This window comes from Polypterus senegalus, chromosome 6 (genome assembly GCF_016835505.1).
Source record: "Polypterus senegalus isolate Bchr_013 chromosome 6, ASM1683550v1, whole genome shotgun sequence".
Classification (NCBI taxonomy): domain Eukaryota; kingdom Metazoa; phylum Chordata; class Cladistia; order Polypteriformes; family Polypteridae; genus Polypterus; species Polypterus senegalus.
Window position 1 is genome coordinate 152,945,855 of NC_053159.1, and position 13,778 is coordinate 152,959,632.

At 37.6% G+C, this 13,778-nt stretch overlaps 1 protein-coding gene across 5 annotated transcripts in view; it reads right to left on the reverse strand.

Moving 5' to 3' along the window:
• Positions 1–13,258, reverse strand: part of si:ch1073-416j23.1 (rac GTPase-activating protein 1) — a 118,269-nt gene extending 105,011 nt beyond the window's left edge. For 2 of the 5 annotated variants that reach the window (XM_039757395.1, XM_039757392.1), the window contains exons 1-3: positions 12,502–12,930; positions 5,587–5,663; positions 178–380 (exon numbers count right to left, since the gene is read on the reverse strand). In XM_039757395.1, the coding sequence (XP_039613329.1) occupies positions 178–380; positions 5,587–5,663; positions 12,502–12,521 (300 nt within the window). In that variant the 5' untranslated portion in view covers positions 12,522–12,930. Of the gene's footprint in view, positions 1–177; positions 381–5,586; positions 5,664–12,501; positions 12,936–13,174 lie in introns of those variants that run through there. The other 3 variants (XM_039757393.1, XM_039757391.1, XM_039757394.1) reach the window with 3 other exon arrangements.
• Between the last annotated feature and the right edge of the window lie 520 nt (positions 13,259–13,778).

The window sequence follows — 13,778 nt, forward strand, 5'->3', positions numbered from 1 at the left end:
GGTCCTCCAATGTACCGTCTTGTCCAGGGCTGGTCCCTGCCTTGTATATAGTGCTGCTAGGTTATAAGCTCTGGGCTCTTGCAATCCTGAATTGGATTAAGCAGGTTTTGAATTCTGTTTTATGCATGACAATATAAGAAAAAAAATAAACAGTGGAAATAACAGTAACTTACATACCAAATACTCAAGATCGCTTTCCGCTTTGTGGCGTTTTCTCATCTCTACATCAACTTGATTGCGGGCATGTTTCAATTTGACCTCAAGTGCGGATTTATCCATCTCCGTCTTCAACAAATTCTCCTTACAAGTCTTTAGTTCCAGCTGTGTTTGAAGCCATTTCTTTTTGCATTCTTCCATACATTTAAGCAACTGAATACATTCTGGAAAAATGTAAATCAGAAAGAGAAGGACCATATTTACTACAGTTCATTCTACAGACCTGCTCAGTTTTTGGAAAAGAAAAACACATTTTGGGTTACTTACTACTAAAAGGCATACTTGAGATTATATTGTTATGATGAATAGTTTGGTTTGTCTTTATAATTGTCACATAAAAAGGCTTACTTCTACAGTGCCATGAAAAAGTACTTCTCCCTTTCTAACATCCTCTATTTGTGCAGTTTGACTGATGATTTTGAGGTCTTCAACCAAAACATAACATTTGATGAATAGCAGGTAAGTGAACAAATGACAAAAACCTGACGCTAGACATTTAATGATGTTAAATGTACTTTAAGCTTCCAACGGCTCTAAATAAACAGTACTTGCTTTCAATATTATATATTAGTTTGAAAAACGCATTGCATCTGCATGAGGGATCTTTTTCCTTTTAATTTTTTTCATTTTGTTTATTGGGACTCACCCGGGCACAGCCTGAAGAAATAACATAGGTTCGCCCTCCAGTGGTCTCACAACCAGCTGGCGCAACCATATTGGTCTGGTACATCTCGGCTTGCATGGTGGTCAAAAGTTGGTGCCTTGGTAAACCTATCCATGCCTACTAAAACGGACTCTGTGGACATGGAATGTGACCTTTCTGGAGTAGAAAGAAAATGAGCTGATGTGGGAGGTATAGCAGTGCCGTCTAGATATAGTTGGGCTCACCTCAATGCACAGCATAGACTCTGGAAGCAAACTCCTGGGGCTGCATGCAGAACACTGAGTAGAATTCACACTAAAACTTGGCATATGGACAAAAGCGGAATTGTGCTATGCCCAAAAAAAATCCAGATGCATAAATCTGTGCCTATGTCAACTTCCACGTTCTTCTGCTCCATAAATCCCGGTCAGCGTGAAAAGTAGAGGTAAGGAAAAACCATACTATTTGTTGGTTTATGCAGTGATATAAACAACAAAAGGAAGTTGATCGAGTGACAGAGTGGTGGAGAAACTCAAAAGTTCAAAGTTCAGAACGTCGCACAGTGCCCGAAATAAAGTAGTGGTCAGATATCAAAGTTGCCGTGAAAAGGCGAGTTGTAGCCCACCATCCGAGTGTCATACGGACATGTATTAGGGTACAGAGAAAAGAAGAAAAAAAAAAAAAAGCTTGGACACAGTGTGAAAAAAAGGTAGACTTTTCCACTTTAATCAAGTACTTTATTTTGTCATTAAAGTAGAATGTCATAAACGTCATCTTAAAATCATTATTTTTCTCAAATCCCATCGTAACTAAAGCAGCATGTTAAAGGCTTTGTATTCTATGTACTCTTGTGTGTGAATCACTACGTGCTTCTTCAACGGGCTTTCTCTTATGCCAACAAGACAAAGAATACATTACATGATGTCACAGCTCTCTGAACAATTTAAATTGTAAGATGTATACTTAATATCATTTTCATGATGATAGAAATTAAAGCATGTATAAAACATTGAGGCACGTTGGCGCAGTGGTAGCGACAAGCTGGCGCCCCTTCCAGAGATTTTTCCTGCCTCCCGCAAGATGCCCTGTGCATGACCCTCAATAAAATTTACTGCGGCAGTACTGTCCTTTTCAAACGTACTAACTCCCAATTCCTGTCCTTCCTTTTTTCTCCAAATAACCAATCACCACACAATCAGCTCTTCAATAAATGTCAAGTCATCTTTAAGCTTAGAATGCAGATTCTTCAAAACTTTTAAGGAACATTGAAATATCTTAATACATGTTTAAGTATTGCATCCATCTATCCATCCAGGGTCACGCCAGTCCCAGCAAGAATACAGCACGAGCAAGGAACAATTCCTGAACGGGGCTACCAGCTCATCACTACCGCTGCCCACCGAGTCCTTGCATATTTAATCTTTAACAATATACATTATTTAAATGAAGTTAAAAATGTCTGTATAATGCAATATACATACTTTACTATTAAAACTAATGTTGATTTATTTTGTTTTCTTATTGTGTCTTTTATTTTTCTATTCTTTATTATGTAAAGCACTTTGAGCTACTGTTTGTATGAAAATGTGCTATATAAATAAATGTTGTACTATATTTCACCTTAAAAAGGATATCAAGAGCTACAAGAAGATAGCGCCTGGAAATCTAAATCGACTTAGAAACCAGTCATCTGAAAACACGCGCTCTCAATTGAATTGAACTCCTTTATTTTTATTGTATGATAAAATGCTGTTTAATATCTAAATCCTCCATAAACTTATTTTCCTATAAAATGGTAAAACAACAAAAATAGGATAAAAAACAGTGAAAAATATACAATATGAAAGCATATGTGGCTCAGGTAATGCAAGTTCACAGTGAGGCAATTGTACTTAAGTACAAACAGTTCTACCGGGAGCACTTGATGGACTGATAGTTTCATCCCAAGAGCTATAAATGCAATCAGTTTCTGAGCTGCAAGGTCCATACAGGAAAGGCTCTGAAGCATTTGCCGAATGGGGGAGGATCAAATAGACTGTGCGCATGGCTGAGGCAGCGTGTGCTAGAAGCTGTATCCTGAGATTTCTCCTGCTCTTGCCACAATCTGCGGTAGAGCTTTCCGATCAACTGCTGTAGAGCTGTGATTCCACAGTCCGATACACTAGGTTAAAATACTCCGAGTGGTGCACTAATAGTAACAACACTAAAGGGACTATGGTAATTGGAACAGTTTATCCATTCAGTGCACAATAATATGGCTACAGGTTGATTACAATCAGATTCCTTAAACTAAAATATGATGTGGTTAATTTCAGGGTATTTGAATTTTAAAAATAATGGGTGCCGCCCGTTTGCAAAACCAAGCAGAGAACTTGTGTACACCAGGGATTGACCCGGCATGAAAATGTGTGTGGCTTTTCGCCAAGTTAAGTTTATACATTGCGATGCAAGCGTGGAAACGGGCGTACGCAAAGTTTATACATTATGCCCCTGGAGAGGGGCTAGACTATTTCACTCTGGAGTTGCCCAGATAGTGCTGAAAGGTACTCCCAATAGGGACTATCATTCTACAGGGGAATTTTAATGCTCACATGGGTATCGACAGTGAAAACTGGAAGGGTGTGAGTGGGAGGAACGGCCTACCCGATCTGAATTCAGCAATGCATTGCTTTTAGACTTCTTTGCTAGCCCATAATAACCACCACGTTTGAGGATAAGGGTGTTCATAAGTGCACTTGGCACCAGAGCACCCTAGGGCACAGGCCAATGATTGATCTCATAGTCATGTCATCAGATCTATGACTATGTGGTGGACACTCGGGTGAAAAAAAAAAAACCAAAAAAAAAAAATAAAAAAGGGTCCGAGCTCTCAACTGGTCACTCCCTGGTTGCGAGTTAGATCAGATGGCGGCAGACCAAATCTTTTTTTTTTTGGTCAGGGTGTGCTGGGAATGTCTGGCATACATAATCATACTGGAAATCTTCAATATGCACCTCTGTATGAAGTTTGGGAATGAGGTACTGGTTAAGCAGAAGAGTAACTCTTTTAGGGCTAATTCTTCTTTTGTTTCTTTTCTCCCAGGGCTGAATATTTTTCCAAAAAAGAACACAAAGCAATGGTTTAACATATCAAATCAACAAAACATTTTTGACAAATGTTACCGTCTTGCATGTTGTATGAGCCTGCATACTATATGATTTCACATACATGTTACACTGCAAAGTATGATATCGCTCAAAGCAGCCAATTGCATGCACTGCCACATTGCACTGCTTACAATGTGTTGCACTGGTGCTTCCTTTTCAATTGTCTGTTGCTGCACTCTCACACATATATTGTTAGTGTGTACTGTAGAGAGACAAGTCACCCGTTTGACATCGTGCCATGCCACTGCCACCAAGTTTTCCACCCGCATGAAAACCACATTGTCGCCTCTTTTCATCTTCAGCCTGTCTGGCTTCAACTATGAAGGCATGCGACTCCTATTCATCCTCACTGTGCCACAAGCTCCAATTCCCCTGCTCTGTAGCTCCATGAACAATTCTGGGCACATACAAAAATTGTCCATGTACACAACATGACTCAAATGTTCATAGCTCTGAAGCAGCTCCAGCACAACCTGACTTGTCAAGAGACAGTTCTCTCTTTGAAAGAAATACTTTCCTGTATATGTAATTACTTTCAGGCAAAAACATGCATTTGCTTCTGCCAGTACAAAATTCGTTGTACCATACATTGTGGGCTTGAGTGACATATTGGTAGAAAAAAAAAATGTCTATTTTATCATAGATTCATGCACAGACAAATCATGGCCAGGCTGATAAAATTGTTTATATGTTGGTTCCACAATGTCAAGCAGGGGCTGAACTTTATACATGGGGTTACAGCCTGGCTCACCCCTTGGGATTTGCTTCTGGTTATCACAGAAGTGAATAAAACTTTGCAGCAGCATGTACCTACAGTATCACGCAGCATAACCTGTCCAAAGCCACCAGAGGACAAAGAACATTTGAACTAATGCTCCCTGAAGTTATCACCAGTCTAATCCCTTCTCTATTTGTAATGCCAAAAAGCCCTTCGTCTCATCTTTTGTTTTGGGTTTCCACTTTGTGTTCTTTAATCAAGTAACAAAATAAAACTTTAGTGAACAAAACATTTACTCAAAAACAAGAAACAGGCAAATACTTTTTCATGGCACAGACTTTTTTTCTTCTCTCTCATCAGGTTTTACTTCTCATTGGTAATGGCTTTCATAGCTTGATTTTGAAAGTATACTTGTAGTTTCACCCTTTCAAAAATGCCAGCAACCTCAAGGCTGCCTAAAGCTTCACTTAGACTGAACCTCAGCATTTACATGTACTCATTTGGTTTTCAATCTTTATCAGGAATTGTTAAAATCAATCAGTTGTTATACACATTGAAGTTTGAACTATTTCTTTGACTGTGAGCTATACATTCACTCAGACACAATACAGAAAATAGTGTCCAAGATAGGGTCTTCTATTTTAATTTTGTTGACACAGGTGGGGAATGCAAAGTACTGATAACCAGCTTTTAAAATTATTTTCTTAACATGAAAGGTGTATACTGAAAGAAAGCATAGTCCTAAAAAAATACTAGGAACTATATGACTGATTAAATGTGTTTTAGAATTAAAAAAAAAAAAAACCAACCACACACAAGAAAAACACACCAACAGAACATAAGGCCAAACCATAACACATACCTATTTGTCGACTTTCCTCTATAACTTTAATGAAGCGTTCAAGAAGATTTAACTCATTTTTAATGGTATCTTCCATTCTGCAGCAAAATAATTATAATGCACATTAAATTCATCCTACAGGATTACCCAACAGCATTTTGTACATTACTTATTAAAGCTTGAAGTGCAAAGACAAAATTGTTTCAGAAACATGGCACCATTCAACACATTTAAAGACTCATAAATTTGGGTTACTTAAAGGAATACTAAACTCAGTTTTTTTTTTTTTTTTATATGTTTCTTATCCCATGTACTTTGTAGTGGTGACCAAGAAAATAAAAAAAACAACCTCTCTCTATTTTGCATGAAAGTTTACAATATAATAGAAGGCAAAAGCAACCAGTGCTGTAAAATGGCAAAGGATATAAAAATGCCATTGGGGAGGGAATGCATTACTCATGTCATGCATAGCCTTTATCCAGAGCTTTTCTTGCTAAAGCATTGAATTATCAGCACACATATAAGCAGGAAATTTAAAGCCTCTTGGGAAGGACATTTAAAACTGAAGACTTTCCTTTCCCCGTCAGTTTTTCAACAGAGTCCTGTCTTCAATTTAAAAATTTCCTGGGAATTTGGGTTAGTCTCCTCTTCAAATGACATTTTAGAACAATATATGTGAAGTAAAATTACTAAAAGTTTTTCTTTTTTTTTTTTTGAGAGTTGGTGGGGCAGCTTAGTGTTTTAAGAAAAGCACATTATTCATGCTACTTTGCGTAAAATTTGGTTTATAAACTTGTATTTTGGTGAATTGTGCCATTACTTTATGCATTTACTTCTTATTGGATTGTGTATAATACGAGAACAAAAATACACAAAAATCTCACATTGGGGGATGGAGTAATCCATATTCCAGTGGATTAAAGTTGGAGATGCTACAAAGTAAATTTAACATTAAATTCTCAAACCCACTCAAGCCAATTCACACTTATATCAGGCCAGAGACATCCCTGCAAGTGGCAGTAACATTGAAGGAAACAAATAGGACCGTGCACCAACATTGCAGGACCCACTCATACAAACAATCACACTTACATTGGGCCCAATGTAAAATTGCCTAGTTACCCAAGACATAAGTCTTTAGGATGAGACAGCTTATCTAGAATATTTAGAGGAAAACCCTAAATTTAACTAAAAATAATTCACTTCTATAGACTTAATTTTAACATACATGTTTTACTAACAATGAGAACTAGTTCTGATTAAGTAACTATTTCATAGTAGGTGTTTATCATATAAAAACAAAACAGGAGGGGATTCAGTCGTTCATACACCATTCCATTGTATGTTGTGTGACAAACATTTAAAAATGTATCTCAACTCAGTTCAAAAGGAAATTGCAATTATATAAAACACACCATCTCAGTTTCTGCACATTTGTGAATTAACCCAAATTTCTAATATAACACAATGGAAGGCTCTTATGATTTTTTTTTGTTGCAAGTTATTCAAGAGGGTAGCACCATGGTCAGCCCTACTGCAACATTGATCACAGGAGATGGTCACTCAAGAGTTTTTTTTTTTGGGGACATTATACTTCATACATCTAAAAGATGCACACAATACAAGCTAACTGGCAACTGTGAGTTGGTCCAGCATAGGAGGCTATTGACATGTCTGCAAATGTACCACTCTTTTGACAGATATCTGTACATCACTGTTTTTCAGGCTTTAAATGGTTAGGATATTACAAGTATGACATTTTTACTATATCAGCAGATTTACACACAAATTATCTTGTATATATTATATGCATACCAAGAGTATTTTAACTTGTGCTTGGAACAGTAAAGGCTACAGGAGCTACCGAACAAAGTATTTGGCTTTAGTTTTTTGCTGGATATTTAAATTTTCAGAAGGGACAGATACAAATATTTTCCTACGGCAAAGAATTTGCAGGAACATCCCGATTACAGACATAAGTACAAATTACATAAGATGACAAGAGTGCTTGCTGTTGCTTTTCACAAACAGTGCTATATTGTAAGCCATTAGGTCATCCAACCATTGCATCATTTGTCTAAACCAACTCGGTACTGGGGACCCCCTGTGGCTGCAGGTTTTGGTTCCAACCAGATTCCTAATCAGTGACAACACCTGATAGCACGGATCTCATTTAATTAGCTGGTATTATTTTTCTTTTATTCTACATTCAGAAAAGCACAGCAGCATGATTTTTACATTTATAAGACATTTAGAAATTTCTGCTTTTGCTAAAAATTTAAATTCTTAACTCTCTTTTGTTGATTTCCTTCTATTTTGCCCTCTGTGCAGTTTTTCCACTTTGTTGTATCTTATTAATGACAATTAAAAACGAGCAGAGCAGACACGCTGGCAAACACTGAATAATCAAAGGCTGCAACTACTTTAGCATCAGACCCACTAATTAGTAAATAATGGATTAAACAAACAATAATACCACCTAAAAAAGTAGAATGAAAATCAATATTGTTTAAAAAAAATAAAATCCCATAACACTGCTTGGTACATACATATACATATATACACACAAACACATATATAGAAATAGTTTTACTGTCAAATAATGCAAAGAGTATGTGGCACGCGTTTCGCCCCAATTCTGGGCTCATCAGGCGTACACACTCACTGCACCCCTCACGGGAATCGAACCTTGGACGTCAATGCTAGAGGCGAAGCGTCTTGTGTTGCACCACAGCGTGTGGTTCGTTTATTTGACAGTATGTAGAGCGGGGTATTATATATAACTTCTGTAGCCACAATAAATGCCTTTATTGAATAGACAATAGCTGCCGCTAAGATAGATAGGAATACAATGAGATTTCCTGAAATTTTTTTTAACATTCTGTCTCACAGTGGGAATGCACCTATAATGTGAATTTCAGACCCCTCCATGATTTCTAAGTGGGAGAACTTGCAAAATCGCAGGGTGTTCAAATACATACATACACATACATACATACACACACACACACACACATACTAATAAAAGGCAAAGCCCTCACTCACTGACTGACTGACTGACTCACTAATTCTCCAACTTTCCGTGTAGGTAGAAGGCTGAAATTTGGCAGGCTCATTCCTTACAGCTTACTTACAAAAGTTAAGCAGGTTTCGTTTCGAAATTCTACGTGTAACGGTCATAACTGGAGCCTACTTGCGTACATATATACAGCCATAGCCTGCAGCTCGGTCGCTGTGAGAGGCGGAGTTGCGTCCCCGATCATCACGCCTCCTACGTAATTGAGTGCCTGCCCAAATAAGGCCATCTGTCAGCAGCAATCCAATAGACACGCTGCCGCTAAATATTCGCGGGTGAAGGACTGTGCTTATGCAAATGAAGATGAGATGGTCAGGGATAGAACAGTGTTTGGCACAAACTCAGCAAAAGTGCGAGAGAAACTTATGTGCCAGGTCTGAGCTAACATTAAATAAAGCCATGGACATCGCAAGATCGCACAAGCACAGCTGAGAAGCTTCGATGCATGTACTCCGAGCGGCTCACGTGAACTGACTTTGCAGGACTGGGAAAGGTAAACCCGTGCATGCAGTGTGTGATGTCTCAGACACACTACTTCTCCGCTGCGAAGCGCGTGGTATCTCAGCGAACATTAAATAACGCTGTGCACATTGCGAGATCGCAAGGGATAGCACAAGTACAGCTGAGAAGCTTTGATGTGTGTGTGCATATATTTTATATATATTTTATTTAGTTAAGTGAACAGAAGAGGAACTGCATCACCAAAAGGCATAAAGCTAAAGATGACATTTCCTTAACATTTTAAGTAAGATTACGTTTTCATTTCCATCATTCAAAGGTACACAATACAAAGAAAATGAAAGCTGCCTAAAAAAAAAGTTTGAGCACCCAAAATGGTCAGTACTTAGCAATGCCCTCTTTGGCAAGTATCACGACTTGTAAATGCTTTCTGTAGCCAGATAAGAGTCTTTCAGTTCTTACTTGAGGTACTTTCACTTATTCGTCCTTATAAAAGGGTCTCTAATTCTGCAAGATTCTCGGGCTGCCTGGCAGGCAATGTTCTTTTGAGGTCTATCCACAGATTTTCAATGACATTTAGGATGGGGGACTGGGAGGGACATGGCAAAACCATCAGCTTGCTCCTCTTGAGGTATTCCATTGTAGATTTTAAGGTGTGTTTTGGATCATTAGAACAATGCACCAACACTCTTCCTGAAGGTCTTTTGCAGTCATAAGGGGGTTTTTATTTACCCTTGCAATCCAACAAGCAGTTATTTCAGAAAGTTTTCTTGGTCTTCCAAACTCAACTTGACCTCCACTGTTCCTGTAAACTGCCACTTCCTAACATTACAAACTGGGGAAAACAGCTACCTAAAAATATGTTGCTATCTTGTAGTTTTCTCCTGCTTTGTAAGCATGAACTATTTTATTTTTCAGAGTGCTAGGCAGCAGATAATGTATTTTTTTTTCTTAACAGTATTTTAATCTTGATTTTCATTCTACTTTAAGGTGTTCTAATTGTTTAATTAATCCATTATTTACTAATTAGTGGGTCTGACGCTAAAGTAGTAGTAGCAGCCTTTGATTATTCAGTGTTTGCCTGGATGTCTGATCTGCTTGTTTTAAGTTGTCATTATTAAGATACAACTGCACAGAGAAAGGGCAAAGTATAATGAAATCAACAAAAGAAAGTTAAGCATTTAAATCTATAGCAAAGACAGCAATATTTTTAAATGTCTTATAAATGTAAAAATCACGCTGCTATGCTTTTCTGAATGTCGAAGAAAAAAAAAAAAAAACAGCTAATTAAATGAGATCTGTGCTATCAGGTGTTGTCACCGATTAGGAATTTGGTAGGAACAAAAACCTGCAGCCACAGGGGGTCCCCAGGACCGAGTTTGAGAAACACTGACCTAGGGTTTCCCCAAAGATGACTGTGAACAAGACACAGTCCTAAGTGAATCAAGTTCTGAGTTTTTGGTAAAAGTTAGACCTCAAAATATATTGGTGTGCTCCTTTCCTTTTTTCACAGTACAATTGTACAAAACAAAACCAATACACTAAGAAAAGAAATGTGTCACCTTTAACTTTATGCCTTTTGGTTATCCGTTCATCTTCTGCTCACTTAACTATTGATAGTAACAGACATTTTAAACAAGGGTGCCCAAACATTTGCATGCCACTATATCACAAAAACATTTAATTAGCACATAGCATGATCAGTTCTAAAATTCCAATTTTAAATACTCTGTTGGGAAAAATGCTAAACAGCTACACCTGTGTGACACATTTTTCTGCTTGGTTCACACAGGCATGTGGACGTTAACTATTCTTAATTCTGCATAAGAGCCAACAACTTCTGAGAATAACCAGTAATTTGTCCAGTGTACATCAGTATTACAGAAAACAAAACACATGTACTGTCTGTACTGTATATATTAAACACAATATATGCACAATATCTGGTCAAAAATAGCTCACCTCAAATAATGGGCAAAGTTCATTACAATTTGTAAAATTATACAGTAAATTATAACAACGGGGTGGAACTGCTGGCTCACTTCCATTAAGTTAAAAGCTAACCCATTAATGGTTTACAATTGGTCAGGCAGTCTTGCAGCGCAAGTAACTTCCTCTTGCTCATCAGATATTTTTTCTTTCTTTAAAATGTTCACACCTGATTTACACGCACCTATTTTTAGAAATAAGAGGCTGAATAAAATATGCCCTGATTAATATATATTGTGATCGAGATATTAGATATTCCAAAAATTATGGTTACAGTAATTTTGAAACTTTTCTAAACTAAATTTATACCAAAAATAAAAAAAAAATTCAAACAATTCAAAAGATACAAGGAAACAGCTGTGTAAGTATACAATGAAAGTTACTAAATACCATCCAAACGCTGGTATGTGAATCTCCCGTTTAAAAAACGCAAAATCCCTTCTAGCGGAAGTGTGCGGATTTTCATTCTTCTTTATTCATTGCTTCTCGCACTTGTATTTAAATTTTATTAAATTTAAATACTTCTCTAGTTTAGAAATGAAGCAATATTAAACTGCAATGAATATGCATCACCTACCCCTCTTTAAAGCTGTCATTTACTTGGCATATAATAATGCTTGTTTAAAAATATTACAAATCTGAATACAAATCTGAAACATCACACTTAAGGAAAATGCACGGAGTATTACATTAAACAACGTGCTTAGAATTACCTTAAAGTGAATTTAAGCCGAATGACCAATAAAAGTTTTAAACCGTTAGGCCATCGCTATGTATTTTCCGTTTTCACCGTGTTCATGAATAGCTCCTGGGGTACTTGAACCTGTTATAAAACCATTACATATACGAAGGTCCTTAAGCTACGAAAACAGGTGACCATTCAAACAGTTTATACGCACATACACCCCGATAGTTGCAAGTTCATTGCACGGCACGTGCCGAGCCTTATTCACACCAAACACACCAGCAAATATATTTTCGAAAACCAGTGAACCGTCATCCAAAGTATAATAAAAGACCAGTCTTGATTGATGTGAACGCTTTTTTTTTTTAGCACTAATCCGAACACTTGAGATAAAAACATCACATTCCCACCTAGCACTAATAAATAGCATTTGCTGCAGTCACAATATGCTATTGTATTTTGTCAAACACCATTTAAACAAAAAAAAACGAATGATTTCTGTTAAAAAAAAAAAAAACAGACAAAACACTTCAGAAACTATTTCATATCCGAATTTTTGCAGTTGACCAAGTAGTGGTAGCGAAAATGGAACAAGTAAAACTGTGTTCTCGGTTTGCTTGCCAATGCAAAATTGGCGCAACTCGAAAAGCAAAAAATAAATATTTAGCTTTTTTCCAACAGAAAGTAACACAAGAAATAACTCCAACAGGAGTCGATGAATGGTTACCTTGTTTTGCTGTCCTTCATCGGTAACAGAATACACAGCCTTGAACTTATTGGGAGAGAAATATTTCACGGTGTGACTAAAAGCGTCCGATATTTTTGGTCGCTGACTAATAGACTTAAGCGGTCGTCAAAAAACGCGTCGTATGCACGCGCCAATAAAATGTGCGTAAAAAAAATCGTTGTTTTATGAAGACGCCGTCATCTGAAGTGAGGGAACCAATAGGCTCGAGTCTCTGGATCTACTGAATGAGCCAAGCATTTAATTCATAAGAGCGCCGAAGAAGACGTGCCGATATTTTACAGATGCGTTTGTGTACATTGGTAGTGTGCTCTAACGCTTTGCGGGTTGTATCACTTCACATGTTCATTTAGGGCATTTTTCAGATACCAACGCGATTCGATTTCAGTGTTATTCCCCTCTACAAATGTAACTAATTATTTTAGCAAGAAATTTAGTTGTCCAATCAATTAGTCGAAGTACGATTAGTACATCATTCATTAATTAAACAAAGTATTAAACCACACCATACAATTTTCTAAGCACTCTTAATCATGAGCGGGTTTGACTGGAGCCTAAGCAAGCACAGGGCGCATTGCCATCACATGGGAACACACATCACATACCGACAAGGGTCAATTAAGCGTCACCAGTCCACCTAAACCTACCTACCTACCTAAATCAACTACCCGCCAGTAACGCTCATATTCCTTGCTGTCTTTTTCACGGGGCTATGATGTTTTCGTTACACAGGCACTGTCATAATAAGTGCGATGAATACACATAGTTTGATGCAAACGACACTCCGTACTAAAGGAAGTGCCGCCCGACAAAACAAACTAGAATACTGGTTGGTGGTTCTTGCTTTCAATCAGGTGCAATTACCGAATTATCGATTCACGTCAAACTGAGTGACAGGTGACTTCTCTTTACCGTTCTTTATAATATTAACGTAGCCCCGCCTTAATGAACTGTATTGTAATATATTAAGTTTTTCGGAACTGTTTTGTGAGCTATTGTACTCTCCCTAAAGTCTGCACGGAATGCAGAAGCCAATCACATACTGTAGCAGCCGGCACCCTGCTGGGTGGAGTTACAGTAGGTGTTAAATTAGTATCGTGTCGACATACAGTCAAGGGGAAGACACTCTGTCTATGACATTCCCCGGAGGAATTCGCTCAGGAAGATGAAGAGTTTTAAATGAGCCTGACGTGGGAGTTGACAGATTGTCTTGGTGTTTGTGATGATGTGGATAACGCTTGATGGAGATAACTGATAAT